The sequence below is a fragment of the Clarias gariepinus genome, chromosome 24 (genome assembly GCF_024256425.1).
Source record: "Clarias gariepinus isolate MV-2021 ecotype Netherlands chromosome 24, CGAR_prim_01v2, whole genome shotgun sequence".
NCBI lineage: Eukaryota > Metazoa > Chordata > Actinopteri > Siluriformes > Clariidae > Clarias > Clarias gariepinus.
The window spans coordinates 870538-898033 of NC_071123.1; the positions used below are offsets into that span (position 1 = coordinate 870538).

The following is a 27496-nucleotide window of genomic DNA, read 5'->3' on the forward strand; positions in this document are numbered from 1 at the left end:
CCTTAAAAAAGTTCAGTCTGTTACTATTGTTTGTGGCACACACACACACACACACACACAGGCAGACACACACACACAGATACACGAACAAACAGACACACACACGCAGACACACACACACATACACTCACACATGTAATCAAACACACACACATTCTCATGTAATTACACACCCACAGTCTCCCATGTAATCACACACTTACATGTTATCACACACACACACACACACACACACACACACACTCACAAGTAATCACACCCACACTCTCACTATCACGCTAACTTTAAATCATCTTACACTTTTATACTCACTCTTACACTCACTCATTAAACGTATTAATATAATAATTCTAAATATTGCCAAACTTAGGAGCATCTTATCCGTATCTGATGCAGAAAAGCTAGTTCATGCATTCATGACCTCCAGACTGGACTATTGTAATACATTACTAGCTGGTTGTCCTGCATCCTCAATAAACAAGCTACAGTTAGTCCAAAATGCAGCCGCCAGGGTTCTCACTAGATCCAGAAAATATGATCATATAACACCTATATTATCATCCCTGCACTGGCTACCTGTTCAGTTTAGAATGAATTACAAAATAGTATTACTTACATACAAGGCTGAGGGTGTGGTTTAGCTCCCACATACCTAACCAGTCTTCTGATACGCTATAATCCACCACGCTCCTTAAGATCACAAAACTCTGGACTTCTGGTAGTTAGAATTTCAAAATCTACAAAAGGGGGCGGGGCTTTTTCATATTTAGCTCCAAAGCGTTGGAATAGCCTTTCAGACAGTGTTCGGGGCTCAGACACGGTTTCCCAGTTTAAAAGTAGACTTAAGACACATCTCTTTAATCTGGCATACATGTAACTCATCCCATAACCTCATACTCCAGTACACCTATCCTGAATGGCAACTACGCTAATTCTCTCCATCTGTTCTGTACTTTTCTACCCATCCCGAGGCATCTGGAGATTGTGCCAGCTTCAGTAGACAAAGGCCAACCCTGTGAGGTTTCTGAGGCATCCAGAGAAGGACCAGCTCCAGCTGGATTCTGCTTTATGATGGTTGGAGCTACACATCCTGCTCCTGTGCTCCCAGTGATCCAGACCCCATCTGCCCTCTGCACCTACTGACTCCCTGTGCTGAACTGGACTTCATGTTAATTTAAAGAATCTCTGTTATATTGTACTTTCACCTGCATAACACACATGATGTTATATCATCTCTATCTGTTATCACCCAGATGAGGATGGGTTCCCTGTTGAGTCTGGTTCCTCTCAAGGTTTCTTCCTATTACCATCTCAGGGAGTTTTTCCTTGCCATCGTCGCCGTCACCCTCGGCTTGAAATTTCATTCATTCATCTCATTATTATTTAGAAACATTTTTCTTACACATACACACTTCCAAATATTTGTTTTTCATTTTTGTGAGTAAAATGTACTTTAAATCATTTTAAATGATTGGTGACGCCACCTGCTGTGTAAAATGTTTAAAGCAAACATTAGTAGAGATTTTCATTCCACTTTTTCTCACAATAAACTCTCTACATAGTGCACATTTGTCTGTAATGCAATGTGTCTCCTACATGTATGTGTGTGTGTGTGTGTGTGTGTGTGTGTGTAAGCATGCAGTAAGGGACGAATGAAGCTGTAGTCTTTCTTTTTTAATCTTAATCTTTATTAACATGTTAATGTACACAACAGGAATCATATAAAACAGTTTCATTTACAGCGAGTGTGAACTCAAACCACACAACCACTTTAACAAAAAAACAAACAAACAAACAAACAAACAACCGTGCAGAAAATTAAAACGCTAAAGAAACTTACAAAACACATGAACTAAAGGAAAAGTCAGGCACGAGTCACAGTTTCAGTTTATGAAAAAACACCTCGTTACCCGACGTGGAGATTAAACCAATTAATTTCAGCAAATTTAACAACATGAACTCAGAGTGAACAGGAGGAACGGCATGTCTCACTGCAGGACGAGCTGTCTCACTCTCTCTCTGTCTATCTGTGCCACTTTGGAGGTGTTGGAGAGGGAATGTTGAAGGATGTGTGTGTGTGTGTGTGTGTGTCAGAGTGTGAGTTTACAGTGACAGAGCTCCTTGTACATTTCTCGGCGTAGTCTGGGCATGTCCCTCTGCGTGAACGTGAACGGCTTCTCCAGCGCCAAACTCTTACAGTACTGAGGGACAGGCAGAGGAACAACCTTAACTACACAGTAACTGTGTGTGTGTGTGTGTGTGTGTGTGTGTGTGTGTGTGTGTGTGTGTGCAGGTGGGACTGACCTGCAGGACAAATGCTCCACAGTCACTGTCATTATTCTGCCTTGCTATATTCTACACGCACACACACACACACACAGAAATAAAGATCAAACACACACACACACACACACACTCTTTGAAGCACAGCACAGGCATGTTTATATACCCTCACCATTTTAAAGAACGCTCTCCACCCCGTGTAGAACTCCCTCTGCTCTCTCTTCTTCGCCTCGACACGGAGATACACGGCCATGTGCTGCACACACACACACACACACACACACACACACACACACACATATATATAGTTCCCACGGGGAGCAAGGTAAAGGGAGATGGGTGTAGGGTGTAGTGAGTAGGGTGTAGGGTATAGTGAGTAGGGTAATGTGAGTAGGGTGTAGGGTGTAGTGAGTAGGGTGTAGTGAGTAAGGTGTAGTGAGTAGGGTGTAGTGAGTAGGGTGTAGTGAGTAGTGAGTAGGGTATAGTGAGTAGTGAGTAGGGTGTAGTGAGTAGGGTGTAGTGAGTAGGGTGTAGTGAGTAGTGAGTAGGGTGTAGTGAGTAAGGTATAGTGAGTAGTGTGTAGTGAGTAGGGTGTAGTGAGTAGTGTGTAGTGAGTAGTTTGTAGTGAGTAAGGTATAGTGAGTAGGGTATAGTGAGTAGTGAGTAGGGTATAGTGAGTAGTAAGTAGGGTATAGTCAGTAGTGAGTAGGGTGTAGTGTGAAGTGTGTAGGAGTAAGGTGTAGTGATTAGGGTGTAGTGAGTAGGGTGTAGGGAGAAGTGAGTAGAGTATAGTAAGTAGTGAGAAGGGTGTAGTGAGTAGTGAGTAGGGTATAGTGACAAGTGTGTAGTGAGTAAGCTGTAGTGAGTAGTGAGAAGGGTGTAGTGATTAGGGTGTAGTGAGTGGGGTGTAGGGTATAGTGAGTAGGGTATAGTGAGTAGGGTATAGTGAGTAGAGAGCACACACACACCTTTGCACAGCGGCGGTTCAGGGTCCTCTGGGAGTCGAAGTAGGTGATGGTGCGCTGAGGAACGTTCACACACAGCAGAGACCAGTGCACCTCCAGATGGATGGGAATGAGCAGGACCTTTTTCTGGAAAATATCCACCTACACACACACACACACACACACACACACACAGATTGATAACATCAACACCCTGCATAACTGAGTAAGACAGTGTTTAACACACACACACACACAAAGTACTGACGTTTTTTGTCCACCGCTTCACACCATCGTATCCTTTTTTCCTCAACTTGTCATAAAAGAAACTGTTGAAAAAGTAAACCTAGATGAGAGAGACAGAGACAGAGACAGAGAGAGAGAGAGACAGAGACAGAGAGAGACAGAGACAGAGAGAGAGGGGTTAGTTAACAGGAGTTTGGAGCACAGGGTCACAGGGAGTGTTGAGTGTGACTGTGAGAGGTAACCACCAGGGGGCACTACACTGAACTGTACTCGTGTCTGTGGTGTGTGAGATGTTAAACACCACCTCAGTAAAGAACAGTGTGTAAGGAGAAGGTCAGTAATCAGTGCCAACCTGATCAGGTACGGCATCCATCACCAAATCCCCATACATGTTCATCACCTGAAGAAACACACACACACACACACTCTTAATATAGACTTGTATATGTGATGATGATGGTAATGATGAGCCTGATGATGATGAAGGTGATGACAGTGACTGATGATGGTGATGATGAAGATGATAGTGATTGTGATGAGAATGACCATGATGAAGGTGATGATAATGGCTGTGCTGATGGGGATGATGAAGGTTATGATGAAGGTTATGATAATGATGATGATGAAGGTGTTGATAGTGACTGTGATGATGGTGATGATGAAGGTAATAGTGACTGTGATGATATGATAGAAAAAAATACAAAACACAAGTTTTAGTGTTATTTGTGTTGAGTGCAGGCGTATTTTTTTCAAGCTCCATCAGAATGATTTAAAATTCTCAATTTTTTATCAAGATCCAGCCTTATATTTTAACTTTTTGTCCTTGAACACATAACATGTGTAAGTATCTTCCCAAGTTCTCCCACACCACCCCACTCCTCCGCTCCCTGCACTGGCTTCCTGTAGCTGCCCGCATCAAATTCAAAACACTGATGCTTGCCTACAAAGCCAAAAATGGCCCAGCACCCACTTACCTCTCTGCGCTAATTACACCACGCACTGCACCACGTTCCCTCCGATCCTCCAGCACTGCTCGCCTCATCCCACCATCTCTCAGGGATCGAGGGCGGCATTCATCCAGGCTCTTTTCTGTTCTGGCACCTAGATGGTGGAATGAACTTCCTCTAGATGTCCGTACATCAGAGACTTTGACTATCTTTAAACGACGACTCAAGACGCATCTGTTTCTCCAGTACTTGGACTAACCCCCCTCCCCCCCGGAAGAAGAAGAAAAAAAAAAAACTCTTCTCAGTTGTGTTGGACTAATGGTACTTAGTTATTAACCTAGTTAACCCAGTGTAAGTATGTATCCAATGTTGTAAACATTAAAGCACTTTTTGTAAGTCGCTCTGGATAAGAGCGTCTGCCAAATGCCTAAATGTAAATGTAAATGTAAGTATTTTTATAACATACTCACTTAAAAAGCTTTTTATTTCCAGCACAACCGCTTCTAGCCGACTATCACATTAGCATCGCTAGCCCTTTAGCCCGGCTACCACAAGTTTGCATACGTTTTTCACGCCGATTGTCTCTGTTACTACTCCTCCTACACATCATGCCGGTTGTGTATCTAAATATGCGCCTGCACTAGTTAAAATCACAAATGACTTGTTTTTATCTTATGACCAAAGCTGCATCTCAATACTCGTTTTACTTGATCTTAGTGCTGCATTCGACACTATAGATCATAATATTCTCACAGATTGCTTACAAAATCACATACTGTAAATATTCAGGCATTAAAATGGTTTAGACCCTACCTGTCTGATCGATACCATTTTGTAGATCTAAACAGAGAATTCTCCGGTGTAATGCCAGTAAAATATGGGGTTCCAAAAGGGTCAGTTTTAGGACCTCTGCTGTTTTCAATATACATAACACAGACAACACAGAATGGTCGTGTGTAAAATAACCCTGGTGGTGAGGAAGGCGAAGAGGACAAAGGCAGAGCAGAGGACAAAGTGGTGGAAGCTGAGAAAGGAAGAATGTTGTGAAGTCTTTAGGGAGGAGTTGAGACAGGCTATGGGTGGTCAGGAGGTGCTTTCAGTTGACTGGACAACTACAGCCAATGTGATCAGGAAGACAGGTAGGAGGGTACTTGGTGTATCATCAGGTAAGGGGAAAGTGGACAAGGAGTTGGTGGTGGAATGAGGAAGTCCAGGAGTGTATACAGGGAAAGAGGCTAGCTAAGAAGAAGTGGGACACTGAGAGGACTGAAGAGAGTAGACGGGAGTACAGGGAGATGCAGAGTAAGGTGAAGGTAGAGGTGGCAAAGGCCAAACAAAGAGCATATGAGGACTTGTATGCTAGGCTAGACAGTAAGGAGGAAGAGGGGGATCTGTACAGGTTGGCAAGGCAGAGAGATAGAGATGGGAAGGATGTGCAGCAGGTTAGAGTGATTAAAGATAGAGATGGAAATGTACTGACAGATGCCAGGAGGGTGATGGGAAGATGGAAGGAGTACTTTAAGGAGTTGATGAATGAGGAAAACGAAAGAGAACAAAGAGTAGAAGAGGTGACTGTTGTGGAACAGGAAGTAGCAAATATTGGTAAAAGTGAGGTGAGAAGGGCGTTGAAGAGGATGAAGAGTGGAAAGGCTGTTGGTCCTGATGACATACCTGTGGAGGTATGGAAGTGCTTAGGAGAGGTGGCAGTAGAGTTTTTGACAAGTTTGTTTAACAAGATCTTGGAGAGTGAGAGGATTCCAGAGGAATGGAGGAGAAGTGAATTGGTGCCAATTTTTAAGAACAAGGGAGATGTGCAAAGCTGTGGCAATTATAGAGGTATAAAGCTAATGAGCCAGCTAGGTTAGGGGCAGAGGTGAGCATTTGTGAGCAGCAATATGGTTTTATGCCTAGAAAGAGTATATCAGATGCAGTATTTGCTTTGAGGATGCTGGCGGAGAAGTACAGAGAAGGTAACAGGGAGTTGCATTGTGTCTTTTTAGATTTAGAGAAAGCGTATGACAGGGTGCCAAGAGAGGAGCTGTGGTATTGTATGAGGAAGTCTGGAGTGGCAGAGAAGTATGTTAGAGTGGTGCAGGACATGTATGAGAGCTGTAAGACAGTGGTAAGATGTGCTGTAGGTGTGACAGAAGAGTTTAAGGTGGAGGTGGGTCTGCATCAAGGATCAGCTCTAAGCCCCCTTTTGTTTGCTCTGGTGATGGACAGGATGACAGATGAGGTAAGACAGGAGTCCCCATGGACTATGATGTTTGCAGATGACATTGTGCTCTGTAGCGAGAGCAGGGAACAGGTGGAGGAAAATTTGGAGAGGTGGAGGTATGCTCTGGAAAGCAGAGGAATGAAGGTTAGCCGCAGCAAGACGGAATACATGTGTGTAAATGAGAGTGACCCAGGAGGATCGGTGAGGCTACAGGGAGCAGAGGTAAAGAAGGTGCAGGATTTTAAGTACTTGGGGTCAACGGTCCAGAGCAACAGAGAGTGTGGAAAGGAGGTGAAGAGGCGGGTACAGGGAGGTTGGAATAAGTGGAGAAAAGTGTCAGGTGTGTTGTGCGATAAAAGAGTATCAGCGAGAATGAAAGGAAAGGTGTACAGGACAGTGGTGAGTCCAGCGATGCTCTACGGCTTAGAGACAGTGGCGCTGAAGAAAAGACAGGAGGCAGAGTTGGAGGTAGCAGAGCTGATGATGTTGAGGTTCTCCTTGGGAGTGACAAGGATGGATAGGATTAAGAATGAGTTTATCAGAGGGACAGCCCACGTTAGATGTTTTGGAGATAAAGTCAGAGAGGCCAGATTGAGGTGGTTTGGGCATGTTCAGAGGAGAGATTGTGAATATATCGGTAGAAGGATGCTGAGGTTGGAACTGCCAGGCAGGAGGTCTAGAGGAAGACCAAAGAGGAGATTTATGGATGCGGTGAGAGAGGACATGAAGTTAGTTGGTGTGAGAGAAGAGGATGCAGAGGATAGGGTTAGATGGAGGCAGATGATTCGCTGTGGCGACCTCTGAGAGGGAACAGCCGAAAGACAAAGAAGAAAAAGCTGTTTTCAATATACATGCTTTCCTTTGGGTAGCATCATTAGAAGACATGGGATTAGTTTTCATTGTTATGCTGCTGATACCCAGTTATACATCTCAACAAAACCAGACGAAATACCCAAGTTGTCCAGATTAACTAAGTGTTTCCAAGATAAAAGATTGGATAACCGATAATTTTCTGTTACTTAATTTAAATGAGACAGCGATATTATTTATTGGCCCAAAAATCAGTACACAACAGCTCTCACAATTCAGCTTGCGTTTAAAATGATGTACTGTTACTACTAGCTCGACAGTGAAAGACCTGGGCGTGATATTAGACAGCAACTTGCCCCTTGAAAATTATATTTCCAATATTACAAAAACAGCCTTTTTCCACCTTAGAAATATTGCCAAGCTTAAGCACATTCCATCGATATCTAATGCAAAAAAGCTGGTTCATGCATTCATGATCTCCAAACCGGACTACTGTAATGCGTTTTTATATTTATCTCCTAAGCTTTGGAATAGCCTTCCTGATAATGTTAGGGGCTCAGACACAGTCTCCCAGTTTAAAAGTAGACTCAAGACATCTCTTTAACCTGGAAGACACATAATTTATCCCATAACCTCATACTCCAGAATATGTAAATGTACACCCTTATCAAGTGCTGCTATAATAATGAATGGCAACTACGCTAAATCTTTTCCACCTGTTCTTTCTTTTGCTACCCATTCTGAGGCACCTGGAGATTGTGCCAGCTCCAGTAGACAGAGGCCAACCCTGCGAAGATCCTGAAGCACCTTACAGTAGAAAAGGTTCACCTGATGATAGTGACTTTGATTTGTGATGATGATGATGAAAGTGATGATAGTGACTTAGATGATGAAGTTGATGGTGATGATACTGACTGTGATGATGGTGTGATTAAGTTGATGATGGAGGTGATAGTGACTGTGATGATGGTGATGATGAAGGTGATGAGTGACAATGATGATGATGGTGATGACAGTGACTGTGATGAAGGTGATGATGAAGGTGATGATAGTGACAATGATGATGGTGATGAAGGTAATGAATGACTGTGATGATGATGGTGATGAGAGTGACTGTGATGAAGGTGATGACTGACTGTGATGATGATGGTGATGAGAGTGACTGTGATGATGGTAATGATGATGCTGATGAGTGACTGTGATGATGATGGTGATAAGAGTGGCTGTGATGAAGGTGATGATGAAGGTGATGATAGTGACTGTGATGATGGTGTTGAAGGTGATAAGTGACTGGGATGATGATGGTAATAGTGACTGTGATGGAGGTGATGATGGAGGTGATGATGGAGGTGATGATGGTGTTGAAGGTGATAAGTGACTGGGATGATGATGGTAATAGTGACTGTGATGGAGGTGATGATAAAGGTGATGAGTGACTGTTATGATGAAGGTGATGATGAAGGTGATTATGGTGATTTATATTTATGATGATGATGATGAAAGTGATGATCGTGACTGTGATGATGGTGGTGACGAGAGTAACTGTGATGAAGGTGATAATAAAGGTGATGAGTGACTGTGATGATGATGATGGTGATGATGGTGATGATGAAGGTGATGATGGTGACTTTGATTTGTGATGATGATGATGATGATGATGAAAGTGATGATCATGACTGTGATGATAATGATGATGATGGTGACTGTGATGATAATGATGATGATGATGAAAGTGATGATCATGACTGTGATGATAATGATGATGATGGTGACTGTGATGATAATGATGATGATGAAGGTGATGATGGTGACTTTGATTTGTGATGATGATGACTTTGATTTGTGATGATGATGATGATGATGAAAGTGATGATCGTGACTGTGATGATAATGATGATGATGAAGGTGACCCACCTGGTCATTGAGCCAGTTCTGGCCGTACAGTGTGCTCAGGTCATCCATGGTGAGAACGTGGCGTTTATAATTTATGCGGAACTCTGGCATCAGATTGGAGCTGGACGTGCGCTGGTATGACTCCATTAAGCGATGCACCATCAGCTTCCTATTTCACACACACACACACACACACACTCTCTTGCAGCCTTCCACAGTCAGGTGTGTGTGTACAGCCTAAGTGTGGAGCAGACGGGTGTGTAGTTGAGGAGAGTGTGTGTGTGTGTGTGTGGATGTGTGTGAGACCTGTGTGGATGTGAGAAGCTCTCATTAAACGTGGCCTGCAGTTTGTTCACCACTTGGTCCACATGGACGGGGATCAGACTGCCGTACTGCTGCAGAAACTCATCCAGGAGGGCTGACACACACGCATGGATACACACACGCGCATGGACACACACACAAACACACACGATTGATTCAAAAGACACACACTAAATTATCTTCATCCATATTCTTTACTGTTCATCACCCTTACCTTGTATACAGGAGATGTGCTCCCTGCTCAGCTGCTTCTCATTGGACGGTTTGTCCCGAGGTCTCCGCCCCTCGCTGTCCTCCATGTTGGCTCTGTACATGCTCTCGCTGATCACAGGAAGTCTGTTTGTGCCATTCAAGTCTGGGAAAAGCGTAGGGTAGTTTAAACTGAGAAGCTCAAGCACAACACAACACAACACAACACACACACAAACACACACTCTGACCAGGTGCAGCAGCAGGTCCTTCTCTGTCTCCGTTTGTCAGCGCGTTCTGTAGCTGCTGATGTTTCGGCCTTTGGGTGCATCTTATCCCGCAGGCCCGTCTGTACCCCAAAAACCCCGCCCACTTGGCCCGCTGTCGCCAGGTCCGCCACTGCCACGCTAACCTGTGGTGAATGCTGATGCAGCGGTGCGTCTGCTTCCTCTCTCTGACCCCGTTACGCCAGACCCGGGCGGAGCCTCCGGGCGAGTCCCTGACTCTGAGGCCTACAGGTCCAGCGTTTTCCACTGCTCCATCTCTCCTCCTGTCTGAGGAAGACCCGTCTGTGTCTCTCTCACCTGTGTCCATGTCCATGTTCTCGCACCGCCACATGCCTGTGTCCCTGCTGTCTGTGGCTCAATTTGAGCCGCGGGAGGTTTATTAAGGTTTATTAAAACCTCTCTCACCGTCAGCTCATCGCTCCAGTGTGTGTCAGAGCGTCGTCTCTCGAAGTCCACGCACACAAGGGGACCTGCACCTGCCAGTCTCTGACACACACACACACACACACACACATAATGATTAACAACTGATCTGGACACAAATAATCATCATCACAGGACAGAGTGGATTAATCTCCTGTGTCTGTTCTGCATGAATCCACCTGTCTGTCTGTCTGTCTGTCTGTCTTTAAAATTCAAACTAATTCCCAGAATGTATTTGTGTCAATGAGACGTGTTAAAATAAAATGATCTGACAGACAAGGAGAGATAAATCACTGTCTATGACAAATACACCTGAACACAGCTCTTTATTTAGCAGTAATGACACAGTGAAAGGGTCAAATATTATAACACTAAAACACACACACACACACACACACACACACACACACACTGTACCTGAGACTTTAAGCAGCAGTGCTGTGGTTATAGATAAATCACGGTGTTATGGAGCTGCACTCACACACACACACACACACACACACACACACACACACACACACACACACTACAGCTTCATTCATTGAGGTACTCGGCGCTTGTTTACGCCAGAAACACCACAGGTTCCGTCGCGGACCGATGACGTCACAACAACGTCATTACAAACACTTCCTGTATTATATAGTTGTTGTTTTTAATGAATGATTTAAAAATGTCTTGTAGAAAACAAGACAGAGAACTTAAACACAATAATAACAATATTAACCATAACACAACTACAACAAAAACACAATAATAACAACAACAATAACAAAAATAACAATAATAACAATAATAACAACAAAAACACAATAATAACAATAACACAACAATAGCAACAATAACACAATAATAACATCAATAACACAAAAATAACAACAACTAGAGAGCGAAAATTTCTGGAAAAATTTTAAGTGTGCCTCTGTGATGGCCGGGTCACTGCTAATGAGCGTGGACACCATCCAGTGCGTGGTCGAGCCTTCTGATGCAATTCAGTCAGGGCAGTGATGTCACAGCAGAGGCCGGCCTCAATGTTAAGTCTATGGGACTTTTTGGGGCCGGTTTTTGGGGATTTTGGGAGCACCGCCCGACGGCCCCACACCAAAAGTCTTAGCACACCATTCCCGTGCAAGCCGCACGGAACGGTGTAACATACGTGTGGGTCGTCTCGAAACGACGGGACGAGAAACGTTGCAAAGTTTTAGGGATATAATAAATGGATTGCGCAATGATTTCTAGGGGAGAAGTGTAATAAGTGTGCGCCGGCACACTTAACAATAATAACAATAACAACAACAATAACAATAATAACACAATAATAACAACAATTAAGACAAGCATAATATCACTAATAACTCATCGTCATCATCACTCATCATCTATACCACTTTAGCCTGTACACAGGGTCACGGGGCGGAGCCTCTCTCTGGAGACTTAGGGCACGAGTCGTGGTACACCCTGGACAGGGTGCGAATCCATCGCAGGGCACACACACTCACACACACTCCCATGTTCATTCACACACTACGGGTAATTCAAGAATGGTAATTAGCTTAATCTGCATGTCTTTAGACTGTGGGAGGAAAACCGTCCGGAGTACCAGAGGAAACCCACCAAGTCACTATGCCATTGTGCCGCCACCTATAACACAACAAGAAGGAAGTATAGATACAGCAGGAATACACTCCTAAAATATAAAAATATAAATATAAAAGTAGCTGTTCTCTAAGAATGTACAACTTCACGTCTAGGAAAAGTGCTGTTATTCCACAATAACACACTGTGTGGAAAAACATGGTGGATAAATCACATTTTATTTCATGTTGCATAAACACTGCTATGTAGTACTGTGTTGTGGCGCTTTAATTATTTAGTTTTTAACATTAAATTGAGGTCATAAAGTCACAATTCCATATGAATAATATTGAGAATAGCCAGTATATGAACCAATGAGAGTGTGTACAGCACAAGAACAACTTTAACACGAACATAAAAGAAGTGAGAGCTTAAGGAAGGATTGTAAATGTTTATATGTCAATCATTAAAAGCCATCAAAGATGAATGTATCCCATACGTGTATACACAAAAAGTATGTGGACCCCAGGCCCTCACACCCATATGCAGTTCTTCCCAAAACTGTTTCCATCAAATTTTAATCATAATTGAGTAGACTGTCTCTGTAGCATTACAGTTCCCCTTCACTGGAACTAGGAGGAAGTAACCAAACGTGGAAAAACCTGAGTGTCCTGCACAGAGCTCTGACTGAACTCAGCCCTACTGAACCCATCAGCTCTCAGGACGAACTGGAACCTCCTCAGGATCCTGACATCAGTGTCTGAGCTCACTAATCCTCTTGTAGCGTGTGTGAATGAACACAAATCCATGCACCGGCCACTTCATTACTGTAGGTAAGGAACCCCCTTAACTTTTACCTGCATTTTTTCTTGCTTTTAGAGACTCAGCACAGTGCTGGAAACATTCCTTAGAGAATTTGCTCAATATTGCTGTGATGTCATCACGCAGTCGCTGCAGGTGTGTTCCTCCACATCACAAAGCCGCTTTATTCGACTAAGATCAGGTGACTGTGGAGGCCGTGTGAGTATGGAGCCTCATCGTCATGTTCAAGAGACCAGTGTGAGATGATTTGTTTTTTGTGACATGTCATGCGCTCATAAGGGAATGGACACGGTCAGCTACAATACTCAGGTGGGCTGTAGCATTGAAACTATGCTCAAGTGGAACTAAGGGGCCCAACATGTGCCAAGAAACAGTATCTTGGGGTACTAAGTGGTACCATCACACACTACCACCACCACCAGCCTGAACCTCTGATACATGGCAGGATTATCCATGGTTTTATATTGTTTACACCGAATTCTGACCTGACCGCCTGAGTGTCACAGCATGATTTTAAGATTCATCAGACTAAGCGACGTTTCATCAACCTTCTATTGTCTGATGTTGGTGAGACCATGTGACCTGTAGCCTCAGTTTCCTGTTCTTACCTGGCAGGAGCGTCAGTCCCTGTCATGTGCTCAGAGATGCTCTTAAGCAAAGCTCGGGTGTAACGAGATGTTATTTGAGTTCCTGTTGCCTTTCCATCAGCTCAAACCAGTCTAGGTGTTTTCCTCTGACCTCTGACCTCTGGCGTCAACAATGCATTTTCACACACCATGCTCAGAGTCACATAAATCACCTTCTTCACTATTCTGTTGCTCACTTTGAACTTCAGCAGCTCATCATGACCGTGTCTACACACCTCAATGCACCGAGCTGCTGCCCTGTGATTGGCTGATTAGATGTGTATTAACAAGCAGGTGTACCTAATAAAGTGGCTCATAATGACGTCACACGCCTTACTGCTATTATTGATTTGTGATATTATTAGTGTTTTATTTGAATACGTGACTGAACGCAGCAGTGAGTTTTATTGTAGCGCTGTGCTGCGCTCGGTCCTGACTCGGCACTAGGGGGCGCAGGTGCTAACGCCCCCCCGGAAGTGACGTAACAACAGTAATGGCGGCTCACAGTTCGCTCCTGGATGTTTCACTCGGCAGCGCTGTGTAACGCTGCGCGCGCTCTCCCTCTCACTCACACTGTGCGGAATAAAAAGCGGATTATTATTATTTTTTTACACCGGTTTAACATTTCCGTCATCCGGTGGAGTTATTTTCTATTCGCTTCTCCGGACGAAGTGTCCAAGGGCTTGCTAACTTAGCGTAGCCTTCCTAGGTGGCAGACAGAAAACAAGTGCAGTTAGCCTAGCATGCTAATCCAAGTCAGTGGAGCCAGGCTTCCTCTGTGTGTCCTGTGCTAGTGTGTTAGCCACCGAGCTGCAGGAGTGTGTGTGCGTGGCGCGGTGCTTCAGGAGCGCGCACACACACACGCGCGCGCACACACAGAGCCCGGTGTAAAGACTTCACTTTCACTCGGTCCTTCGAGGAGCTAATCTCCGCGCTGTATCCAGGGGCAGTGCTAATCACAGGGCTGGCGGCGGCGTGTCCTATGGTCCAGCATGCTGAAGACCCGACAGTGTTTACTCGGACTCCGCACTTTCCTCGGAGTGGCGTCCTGGATTTGGGGCTTCATCCTGTACATCCTCAGGAAACACCTCCGCACGGTAAGGAGCTTACAGCGTTTACTATACTCACTACTGCTGTCCACCATACTCACTATTAGTACTCACTACTGCTGTCCACCATACTCACTATTAGTACTCACTACTGCTGTCCATCATACTCACTATTAGTACTCACTACTGCTGTCCACCATACTCACTATTAGTACTTACTACTGCTGTCCACCATACTCACTATTAGTACTCACTACTGCTGTCCACCATACTCACTATTAGTACTCACTACTGCTGTCCACCATACTCACTATTAGTACTTACTACTGCTGTCCACCATACTCACTATTAGTACTCACTACTGCTGTCCACCATACTCACTATTAGTACTCACTACTGCTGTCCACCAAACTCACTATTAGTACTTACTACTGCTGTCCACCATACTCACTATTAGTACTCACTACTGCTGTCCACCATACTCACTATTAGTACTCACTACTGCTGTCCATCATACTCACTATTAGTACTCACTACTGCTGTCCACCATACTCACTATTAGTACTTACTACTGCTGTCCACCATACTCACTATTAGTACTTACTACTGCTGTCCACCATACTCACTATTAGTACTCACTACTGCTGTCCACCAAACTCACTATTAGTACTTACTACTGCTGTCCACCATACTCACTATTAGTACTCACTACTGCTGTCCACCATACTCACTATTAGTACTCACTACTGCTGTCCACCATACTCACTATTAGTACTCACTACTGCTGTCCACCATACTCACTATTAGTACTCACTACTGCTGTCCACCAAACTCACTATTAGTACTCACTACTGCTGTCCACCATACTCATCAATCGTACTCATTATTCTCACTGCTGCTGCTTACTATTAATGCTTACCATACTTACTATTAGTACTCACTACTGCTGTCCACCATACTCACTATTAGTACTCACTACTACTGTCCACCATACTCACTATTAGTACTCACTACTACTGTCCACCATACTCACTATTAGTACTCACTACTGCTGTCCACCATACTCACTATTAGTACTCACTACTGCTGTCCACCATACTCACTATTAGTACTCACTACTGCTGTCCACCATACTCACTATTAGTACTCACTACTGCTGTCCACCATACTCACTATTAGTACTCACTACTGCTGTCCACCATACTCACTATTAGTACTCACTACTGCTGTCCACCATACTCACTATTAGTACTCACTACTGCTGTCCACCATACTCACTATTAGTACTCACTACTACTGTCCACCAAACTCACTATTAGTACTCACTACTACTGTCCACCATACTCATCAATCGTACTCATTATTCTCACTGCTGCTGCTTACTATTAATGCTTACCATACTCACTATTAGTACTCACTACTACTGTCCACCATACTCACTATTAGTGCTCACTACTACTGTTCACCATACTCATTAATCGTACTCATTATACTTAATGCTGCTGCTCACTATTAATGCTTACCATACTCACTATTAGTACTCACTACTACTGTCCACCATACTCATCAATCGTACTCATTATACTTACTGCTGCTGCTCACTATTAATGCATACTATACTCTCTACTACTGTCCACCATACTCATCATTCGTACTCATTATAGTCACTGCTGCTGCTCACTATTAATGCTTACTATACTTACTCACTACTGCATACTCCATACTCACTATTAGTACTCACTACTGCTGCCCACCATACTCATCAATCGTACTCATTATACTTACTGCTGCTGCTGACTATTAATACTTACCATTCTCATTATTAGTACTCACTACTACTATCTACCATAATTACTATTAGTACTCACTACTGCTGTCCACCATACTCACTATTAGAACACTCTACTACTGTCCACCATACTCACTGTTAGTACTCACTACTGCTATCCACCATACTTACTATTAGTACTCACTACTGCTGCCCACCATACTCATCATTCGTACTTATTATACTCACTGCTGCTTCTCACTATTAATGCTTACCATACTCAGTATTAGTACTCACTACACTCACTACTACTGCCCAGTATACTCACTACTACTGCCCACCATAATAGGTATTCGTTCTCATTATACTCACTACTGCTGCTCACTACTACTGTCCACCATACTCACCAATATATTTACTACTGATGCTCATCATACTCACTATTAGTACTCACTATACTCACTGTTACTGCTCACCATATTCACTATTAATACTTACAATACTTATTACTACTGCTCACTATACTTCCTATAAATACTCACTTTTAGGACTTACTATACTCACAGCTACTACTACTGCCCACTATACGTACTAAAAATACTCACTATTAGTACTCACCACTGCTGCTCATCATACTCACTATACTCACCAATACTGCTCATATGCGTGCTATTGGTACCTACTATACTCATTACTACTGCTCACTATACTTGCTGTAAGTACTCACTACTGCTGCCCACTACGACTGAATCTGTGTGCTCTCTGAGATGGTGAAATTAATGACATAATCTCACCATCTCCGAGACTAAAGACTAAAATAGATAAGTTGTTGTTTGTGTTGACTATACACCAAGAACAACACCAACACAAACAACATAAAATATAAGGTGAGTTATCATTATAGGTTTCAGAATTTAACAACCAGTGCATCCCTACAATAATATACTCGTGTGTGTGTGTGTGTGTGTGTGTGTGTGTGTGTGTGTGTGTGAGTGGGTGTATACACGTGTATGTGTTTATGAATCTCACATGTCTAACCTCTAGACTCAAACACACACAGAGCGTTGTTCACTGAGTATAAGTTGTTGTGGTCTGTACATGCTGAGACAGGCTGTGTGTGTACGAGTGTCTCGTTGTCTGCGTTCAGGAGATGATCTTTTGTGTGTGTGAGGGAGATATAAGATTTCTTCACACAAACTGGGCTTTTATTTATCATATTTTGCATGCACACACACACACACACACTGATGATCAGTGACCTAAAGTGATTTGCTGCTATAGGTTACCCTGGTTGTTTCCCCAGCTCACCCTGCGCAGTGCACTCACTGTGTGTGTGTACTAGGTAGAGTACTCTAAGTGTGTCAGGGTAAGCTCCTATTACAGCTATGTACTCAGCGGAGTGTTCACTTCTGGCCTTGAGTTCATGTTATTAAGTACGTAAGCAGACACACACACATCGCTCTGTGGATGTCACCCTACTTCTGCCCGAGCCGTGAGCAGCAGTCCCATTACCATGACACTTCCTGCTTCCTGTGTGGTTTAAAGCAGCAGTGTTTAAACTTGTATAGTGTGTGGTTTAAAGCAGCAGTACGCGTCTCTTCCAGGACACTTGACATGCTCTGACAACTGGAGTGAGGGGGGATAATTGTTTCAAGAGTCTTATACCTCTCACCTTTGTGAGGTGTCTGTGTGCGTCTGTGATGTCGGTCAAACCGCAGAACATTCTGTACTACAGAAAGTGAATAATCATTGTTCTGTCAAATGAGTGTTTACGCTGGAACAGTGTACTAAAGTGTCTGTCTCTCTGTCTATCTGTCTCTCTCTGTCTGTCTCTCTGCCTGCAGATAATACAGTACCAGACAGTGCGCTATGACACGTTACCCCTCTCTCCTGCATCCAGAAACAGACTCCGTAAGTGTACCTGTCTATCCACATGAGGGCGCTGTGAGATTCTCATTTTCTGTCTCTCACTCTGTTTGTCTGCTGCCTAGTGATAATTGATTTGACTGTGTGTGTGTGTGTGTGTGTGTGTGTGTGTGTGTGTGTAGATGCAGTGAAGAGGAAGATCTTGGTTCTGGATCTGGATGAGACTCTGATTCACTCTCACCATGACGGGGTGCTGAGGCCTACAGTCCGACCTGGAACACCACCTGACTTTATCCTCAAGGTACACACACACACACACACACACACACACACACACACACACGTCTGTCTCAGTTGTACAGGTGTGATCAGGACCATAAATAGAAAATACACACTGATGGACACTGTTCATGTGATTTTTAAATGTTTTTTTTTTTTGTGTGTGTGTGCAGGTGGTCATAGATAAACACCCAGTGAGGTTTTTTGTGCATAAAAGACCACATGTTGACTTTTTCTTAGAAGTGGTAAGTATGAAAAATTAATGCTACTCTGTCTCCCTGTGTCTCGTTTCTTTGCTCTGTCCCGTCTCCCTGTGTCCTGTCTCTCTGCTCTGTCCTCGCTCCCTGTATCCCGTATCTTTGCTCTGTTTCCCGTCTCTCTGCTCTGTCTCCCTGTGTCCCGGCTCCTTGCTCTGTCTCCTGGCTCCTTGCTCTGTCACCCTGTGTCCAGTCTCTGTCCTCTGTCACCCTGTGTCCAGTCTCTGTCCTCTGTCACCCTGTGTCCAGTCTCTGTCCTCTGTCACCCTGTGTCCAGTCTCTGTCCTCTGTCACCCTGTGTCCAGTCTCTGTCCTCTGTCACCCTGTGTCCAGTCTCTGTCCTCTGTCACCCTGTGTCTTCTGTCTCCCTGTGTCCTGTCTCTCTGCTCTTTCTCCCTGTGTCCCGTCTCTCTGCTCTTTCTCCCTGTGTCCCGTCTCTCTGCTCTTTCTCCCTGTGTCCCGTCTCTCTGCTCTTTCTCCCTGTGTCCCGTCTCTCTGCTCTTTCTCCCTGTGTCCCGTCTCTCTGCTCTTTCTCCCTGTGTCCCGTCTCTCTGCTCTTTCTCCCTGTGTCCCGTCTCTCTGCTCTTTCTCCCTGTGTCCCGTCTCTCTGCTCTGTCTCCCTGTGTCCTTTGTCTCCCTGTGTCCTTTGTCTCCCTGTGTCCTTTGTCTCCCTGTGTCCCTTGTCTCCCTGTGTCCCGTCTCTCTGTGTCCCTTGTCTCCCTGTGTCCCGTCTCTCTGCTCTGTCTCCCTGTGTCCCGTCTCTCTGCTCTGTCTCCCTGTGTCCCGGCTCTCTGCTCTCTCTCCCTGTGTCCCGTTTCATTGTGTCTCGTCTCTCTGCTCTGTCTCATTGTGTCCCGTCTCACTGCTCATTACAGGTAATGGTATGGAGTTATGAAGCTGTTGCGATGACGGTAACACTGTATTTCTCAGTTTTGTGTGTGTGTGTGTGTGTGTGTGTGTGTGTTTAGGTGAGTCAGTGGTACGAGTTGGTGGTGTTTACAGCCAGTATGGAGATTTACGGCTCTGCTGTAGCAGATAAACTGGACAATAACAGAGGAATCCTAAAGCGCAGATACTACAGACAGGTACCCACTCAGCGGGGGAGGGGAACTGCTAGGGGCGGGGCTTAATTACCTGAGCTTCACCTGTTGCCCATGTGCAGTTATATACCATTCATACATCATTGTATTTTATATACACTTGGAGCTTGTCACGGTCCTGACCCCAGCTGTGCCACAGGGCTGTTCCTCGTTAGTGGCTCATTAACTCTGAGTCAGTGCTAATGCTGACCACTTAACACACCTGGGCTGTTTCTGTTCTTATAACTGAGTAATTGGTAACTAGTGAGTTACACCTTTACGAGAGCTCTTAATAACGAGTGTGTGTCAATACGCATGTGTTAAAGAGTATTATTTTATTTCAATTACATTTTATTTGTATAGCTCTTAACAATTGTTGCTAAGCAGCTTTACACAATCAAAAGAAAATTATGGCAGTGTGAACATTTATGAATCATAATGATCAGATCGTCCCTAATGAACAAGCCGAGGGTGACGGTGCTTAGGGGGAAAAACTCCCTAAGATGGTAATAGGAAGAAACCTTAAGAGGAACCAGACTCAACAGGGAACCCATCCTCATCTGGGTGATAACAGATAGCAGGGATTGATCTGCACTCATACTGTGTGTTAGGAGGCTGGAAGTTCAGTATAACAGGAGATGTGGAGAAGTTCATATGGAGTCCAGTTCGTTATTGGAGACTCGGGTAAACTCTAGGAAACTATAGTCCTGAACTATCGAGTGACTGAGAGTCCTTAGAGAACAGCTGTCTGCAGGACAGGACCGTCTTCATGGTAAAGTGGAACCCTCCCCAGTCACCACACGTATCCCAAACAGACCACACAGGGCATCTATGTGACGAGATCTTCAACCAGCACGAGTCAGAAAGGTCCAGAGGGCAGAGGCAGTCTGGATCACAGGCAGCTCAGGAGAGACATGTGTAGGTCTACAGAGAGAGGGAGAGTGAGAAGGCAAGAGATAAAGTTTAGGTATGGTCACAGTGACATAATGTCCACTCACCTAAAGGATTATTAGGAACACCTGTTCAATTTCTCATTAATGCAATTATCCAATCAACCAGTCACATGGCAGTTGCTACAATTTAGGGGTGTGGTCCTGGTTAAGACAATCTCCTGAACTCCAAACTGAATGTCAGAATGGGAAAAAAAGACGCCCCTGATTGGCTGTAGAGCCGTAATTAATGTGGGAGCACAAAGTACCTCTCATCCCTCCCCTCTGAGAGAGCTCGGCCAATTAGCTCTCTCTAGATCTCTGGCTGTGAGAGGTAACAGCATCACCCGGGGATCGGGTTTTAATCGGGGATTGATGCTAGAGGTCAGAGGAGAATGGGCCGACTGATTCAAGCTGATAGAAGAGCAACTTTGACTGAAATAACCACTCGTTACAACCGAGGTATGCAGCAAAGCATTTGTGAAGCCACAACACGCACAACCTTGAGGCGGATGGGCTACAACAGCAGAAGACCCCACCGGGTACCACTCATCTCCACTACAAATAGGAAAAAGAGGCTACAATTTGCACGAGCTCACCAAAATTGGACAGTTGAAGACTGGAAAAATGTTGCCTGGTCTGATGAGTCTTGATTTCTGTTGAGACATTCCAATGGTGGAGTCAGAATTTGGGTTAAACAGAATGAGAACATGGATCCATCATGCCTTGTTACCACTGTGCAGGCTGGTGGTGGTGGTGTAATGGTGTGGTGGGGGATGTTTTCTTGGCACACTTTAGGCCCCTTAGTGCCAATTGGGCATCGTTTAAATACCACGGGCTACCTGAGCATTGTTTCTGACCATGTCCATCCCTTTATGACCACCATGTACCCATCCTCTGATGGCTACTTCCAGCAGGATAATGCACCATGTCACAAAGCTCGAATCATTTCAAATTGGTTTCTTAAACATGACAATGAGTTCAATGTACTAAAATGGCCCCCACAGTCACCAGATCTAAACCCAATAGAGCATCTTTGGGATGTGGTGGAACGAGAGCTTCGTGCCCTGGATGTGCATCCCACAAATCTCCATCAACTGCAAGATGCTATCCTATCAATATGGGCCAACATTTCTAAATAATGCTTTTAGCACCTTGTTGAATCAATGCCACGTAGAATTAAGGCAGTTCTGAAGGTGAAAGTAGATCAAACACCGTATTAGTGTGGTGTTTCTAATAATCCTTTAGGTAAGTGTATAAGGTGAATGTATATTTAGTGCAGTGCAAGCAGGGACTCAGACATACTATAACATCATAACTAAAGGGGAGAACCAGAAGGAAACACAGACATGAGGGGGAACTGGGGTGTAAAGCAACCAATCACTTCACTGTCAACAAACCTGAGTGATCAATGAGAGTGAGGAAGACAGCATCTAAACATACCAGTTCACCATAATACTCTACGTCCATGAGTCCCCCAGATCTGCTCCTTTACCTAAGGCTAATCTATTTATAAAAATGCTTTTTTACTATTTGGTGGCAGGGGGCATAATTGCGCAAAAGCATAACACAAGCTTTTAAAATTGATTCCTTTCAACAATATTTTTATTGATTTTAAAACAGGGATATTACAGGGTAGACAATGTTTCAATACGGAATTTTAAATCCTCCTTATAAATCCCTATAGCACCCACCCCACCCCTCCCTAGCTCCAAGCCAGCATTACAAGTATAAGGAAAGGCTAGACGCCAGGCGTAACAAAAAAGAAAAAAGAACCTGGAGCTGGAAGTTTTTTAGTTTTGCATACAACAACAACAAAAAGAAAAAAGAAAACAAACAAACAAACGATTAAATAAAAAGGGAATCAAACTATAAATGTATATGAAAAAAGCGAACTCGGGCCCCCACACCTGTTGGAATTTTAAGTCTGAATAACGGATTGAGTAGTGGATCTTCTCCAGGGACAGAGAAGACATAATATCTCTGAGCCACTGGGCGTGAGTGGGTGACGTGGCATCCTTCCATTTGAATAAAAGAGAACGCCTGGCCAGGAGTGTCGCAAAAGATAACAAACGCTGTTTAGCTGGAGTTAGACGCTTGCTTTCTTCTCCAGTGATACCAAAAAGAGCGATCAGAGGGTCTGGTTCAAGGTTGCATTTCAATATATACGACAAAAACATCCCTCCAGAATTTTTCCAAATTCGGGCATGTCCAGTACATATGAATAAGAGACGCCACTCCACTTTTACATTTCTCACAACAAGGGATCAATGTCTGGGTAAAAACGGGAAAGTTTAAGTTTGGAGAAATGAGCCCTGTGTACAACTTTAAACTGTAATAAAGAGTGGCGGCACATAAGGTGGTTGAGTTGACAAGTTTAAGAATTGAATTCCAAGTGTCACCTGACAGTGAGAGATGTAAATCTTTCTCCCAAGCAGTTTTAATTTTACTTAAAGGGGTAGCTTTTAAAATTAATTAAAAGAAGCTTTGAGGCAGAAGATTTTTCCTCGCTCATTTTTTGTAATCAAATTACTCGAGGAATCGTTTTAGCCCTATTGTTGAGTATATGTAAATGTGTGTGTGTGTATGCGCTTCCACAGCACTGTACGCTGGATTTGGGCAGTTATATCAAGGATTTGTCAGTAGTTCACAGCGACCTATCAAGTATAGTCATCCTGGATAACTCACCTGGAGCATATCGCAGTCATCCAGGTACACACACCCACACACACACACACAGCATGTCCTTTCTGTTTCTTTGTGTGTGTGTTTAACTGAGTGTGTTTTCTCTGCACAGATAATGCAATACCTATAAAGTCGTGGTTTAGTGACCCGAGTGACACGGCGCTCCTGAACCTGCTGCCCATGCTGGATGCACTGAGGTACCGTATCCCATCATGCATCACTACTTGGACACACATTCTCTCAGGAGACTCCAGTACCACATCTGACAGAACAAGTGCTTCCATTTGTGTACTTGCCTATACCTTGCGGATCAGAACAATTTCGGAGAGCCCCACAGCTCACACACCAATAAGTGACCCTGACCCTAGCAGGTCACTCAGATACTGCGGCGCGAGAGCATTTAATGCTTTATATGTCAAGAGTAGTGTTTTAAAATGGATGTGAAATTTCACAGGGAGCCAATGAAGTGTGGATAAGATAGGACATTCTGGACTAACTGAAGCTTGTTTATGCACCTAGTTGAACAACCAGACAGTAAAGCGTTACAATAGTCCAACTTAGAGGTGATAAAAGCATGAACTAGTTTTTCTGCATCATTTAGTGACAGTATATTTCTTATCTTGGCAATATTTCTGAGGTGAAAAATGCTATCCTGGTAATATTATCTACATAAGCTTCAAATAAAAGCTCGTGATTCTGCGAGTGTGACTAGCGATGTTCCTTGCTAATTTTTCTGATAAAACAATCTCTCCGTTAATGTGTGTTGTGTGCACGCACAACACACGCACATTCGCCTTTACAGCCCCCCTTCCACTCCCTCCTCCTCTCGGCTTCACACACAGATACAGACGAACACCCTCTGCACACACAGCGCCTGCGTGCACAAACGGAAAACCTTATCTGTTGGGATTTTTTAAAACTTTTTTTTAAAAGGTAAAGTGCAGGTTAATTTGTTTTATTTTTACTTTATATTTTATATTAGTTATTTTTATGTATTTATTTTTTGGGCTGTAGAACGAATTATTTGTGTTTCCATTATTTCTTATGGGTAATTTATATTTGGTTTACGAGTGTTTTGGGGTACGAGCCCGCTTCTGGAACGAAATTATGCTCGTAATCCGATGTTCCACTGTATAAGATTTCTGATTGGCTGGCTGAGCCATCACCTACCTCTCTCTCTCTCTCTCTCTCTCTCTCTCTCTAGGTTTACCTCCGATGTTCGCTCGGTTCTCAGCCGTAATCTTCATCAGCATCGTCTCTGGTGATGTTTTAAAATCCTGTTAAACTCTCCACTGCTGGAACTGTTCGTCTCTGTCAGGTGACCTGTGAGTCATCAACCTCCAACAATCAGACTGGAGAGAGAGAAAGAGAAAGAGAGGAGACACGCATACATACACACACATTGGACTGGAGCAGAGAGACAGGTGTTGCACTCTACCCTGGTTGTCTTTGTCCCGTGTGGATCCTGCCCTACAGCTGAGTGTGTCTGTGACGGATGGAGGGATTTTTACACTTCTCCTTTAGTTTATCAATCTTGTTCTCCTTTCTAAAGAGTAAATGATTGGATAATTTGGACCGGACAGATATTTCTTCTCTTCCTCTTTTTTCTGAATTGTATCACTTATCCCTTTCTTTCTTCATTCTTTCTTGTTCATTTTCTCTTTCTCTCTCTCTCTCTCTCTCTCTCTCTGTTTCTTTAGTTATATAAAATGACATTTCCTGTCTGAAGTGTTGCGCTACTTTCTGTTTACTACACATGCAGCACTGCATTATGGGTATTCTCTACAAGCTGATGTTGGGACGCTACAGTGGTGCATTGTGGGCTATCCCAGTGTGCTATGGAGCAGCGACGCCCCCTGGTGTTCTCGGCAGGCGGTGTGTAGTGAGCAGGGTTAGGAGTGCAGCAGGAAGTCCAGCGACTCGGTGTTCAGTATTCTGGAAGCAGGACGTGACGTTAATACCAACCTTACAGCACTCTGTCTCTCTCCCTCCTTTCTCCCTCTCGTTAGTTTCCTCTCCTGTATGTCAGTGTGTGTGTTGGTGGGGGATTTGGGGTTGAGCTGCGACGAGACTCTGAGAAACACATACCTGCACAGCAGCAGTGTGTGAGAAAACAGACCTCATTCCAAGACATTACACTCAACTTCATCATTATTTCTTCTTATTTAATGTTTAAATCCTGGATGCAGATGATGGAGGCGGAGCAATACAGCATCGGGACATGCCCACAACTGAAAGTATTTGGATTACGTGTGGAGTCTAAAACACACGATGCGCACTTATCGTCTGCTTAATTTTCTTTTTGTACCAGGGATAGATTTGATTGACCCTCTCATGCTTATTGTTTTCTTTCCTCATCTCTCTCTCTCTCTCTCTCTCTCTCTCTCTCTCATGTATACCATACTTGACCTGCCCTTTGCCTATTTGAACAATAGAAAAGCATAAGGTGTGTGTGTGCGCGCGTGTGTATGTGTGAGAGAGAGTGAGTGTGTATATACACATGCAGGTGTGAATGAGTAAGTGAGTGCACACGTCCTCAGGTCTGTGTGTTATTTCCAATAAAACTCTTGTCAGCGTGACTTATTGTGATGGTGTCATGATGAGAGAAAAGTGATGAACTGAACAGTGACGTGATTCATATTTCTTTTAAACGTTTTCGCTTTAATCCACTATTGTCAGCTTTTTTTTTTTTTTTTCCTATACGTTTTTTTTTTTTTTTTTTTTTACCTGTATACACACACACAAACACACACACACACACACCCCTACACCTGAGGACGACTTGTTTCGGTCTCTTAAAGTCAGACCAGCCCTACTTAAAACGTCTAATGCATCCTCCCCTGCTTTAAACTCTTCATCTGCTTTACCTGCCGCTTTTACACACCCTCTCCTCGACATGTTTCCCTATCAGTACCACTCCGCATCTACGTCATAAAATTTGTTTTATCCCATTAGTTAAAAAAAAAATATTTGTCCAGATTATCTCCGGAAGTGAGTACGTTCATGGACATTTCTTATTGTTAAAAAAAATAAATAAATAGACCTGCGGTATAATTCTGTGCGGTGCCTCTAGCAGTTCAAAACCAGAACGCTGCACCCAGTTAAAAAAAAAAAAAAAAAACGAATAGAAGCGTGCCTTCATGACATTGCATCAGCCCATTCAGCTCACGACTTGGTGAAACTCATGGGTGACATGGTGTACAAACTTTTCTCCCATCCTCCCTATTGAAAAGAACACACACCCAGTGACTTCTTCCTCTTCCGTCACTTGGTGTTTGGTGAGGTGAGGTGATTACCGAGGTTAAACTTTTGCTCAAGAGTCCTAAAGTAGATTAATTCAAAGACGGTCTCCACCGATAATCCATCGTTTGGAGAAGTGTGTCGCCGAGAAGTGTGTAAGATGGACTTAGCTTACAACCAACGCCTACTTTCATTACATCATTTTTTCTTAGTAATATTAATTTTATGACCACCCCTCGCAGCTGGAGTTCTGTAGGTTATTGCATCAGCACCACCAACAGAATTCTTTTTTTTTAAGTTGTTCATACTGTGTTTATAAGGTAACATCTATTTTGCACAATACTGTGATCAGACCTGGACCTGATTTAGGAGTGTGTTTGGACAGAACTGAAAAAGATTTGATTCCATGTGATTTATTCTGTTCACACTGTTACGGGGATCAGATTTAGTTCTGGATGTGATTTAGGAGTGCTTATGGAAGGGGCTTGAATCAGAATTTAAGGGATGAGATTCCTTGTGGTTTATTCACACTGCCACTGAAAAAAAAAAGAAAGACCTGGGTCTCATTCGTTCATTTTGATGGACGAGATTCAAAGAACCGGAACCGAATCATTAAAACGATCGAAACTTCTCATCACTGGCGTCCGTGCGCGCGACCCCTCCCCAAGAGCGAGCGAAGCTCTTACGTCATCGCGTTAGCCCTACGCTCTGACGCACGCACGCACGCTCACAGGAAGCCCCGCCCCCGGATCCCGTGTTA

The 27496-nt window shown here is 43.8% G+C and overlaps 2 protein-coding genes across 2 annotated transcripts; one reads left to right on the forward strand and one right to left on the reverse strand.

Moving 5' to 3' along the window:
• Nucleotides 1-1691: 1691 nt before the first annotated feature.
• On the reverse strand, nucleotides 1692-10255 carry senp3a (SUMO specific peptidase 3a). The gene is made up of 10 exons (XM_053485282.1): nucleotides 10106-10255; nucleotides 9880-10020; nucleotides 9648-9759; nucleotides 9363-9510; nucleotides 3826-3873; nucleotides 3496-3573; nucleotides 3252-3389; nucleotides 2456-2539; nucleotides 2305-2355; nucleotides 1692-2201 (listed from the first exon to the last, which is right to left on the reverse strand). Exons 2-10 carry the CDS (start codon nucleotides 9977-9979, stop codon nucleotides 2091-2093), a joined length of 870 nt encoding a protein of 289 aa, XP_053341257.1. The 5' UTR covers nucleotides 9980-10020; nucleotides 10106-10255; the 3' UTR covers nucleotides 1692-2090.
• Nucleotides 10256-14081: 3826 nt separating this feature from the next.
• Nucleotides 14082-26075, forward strand: ctdnep1a (CTD nuclear envelope phosphatase 1a). The gene is made up of 8 exons (XM_053485284.1): nucleotides 14082-14681; nucleotides 18246-18312; nucleotides 18450-18568; nucleotides 18720-18791; nucleotides 19772-19888; nucleotides 23412-23523; nucleotides 23609-23693; nucleotides 24701-26075. Exons 1-8 carry the CDS (start codon nucleotides 14577-14579, stop codon nucleotides 24759-24761), a joined length of 738 nt encoding a protein of 245 aa, XP_053341259.1. The 5' UTR covers nucleotides 14082-14576; the 3' UTR covers nucleotides 24762-26075.
• The last annotated feature ends 1421 nt before the right edge of the window (nucleotides 26076-27496 follow it).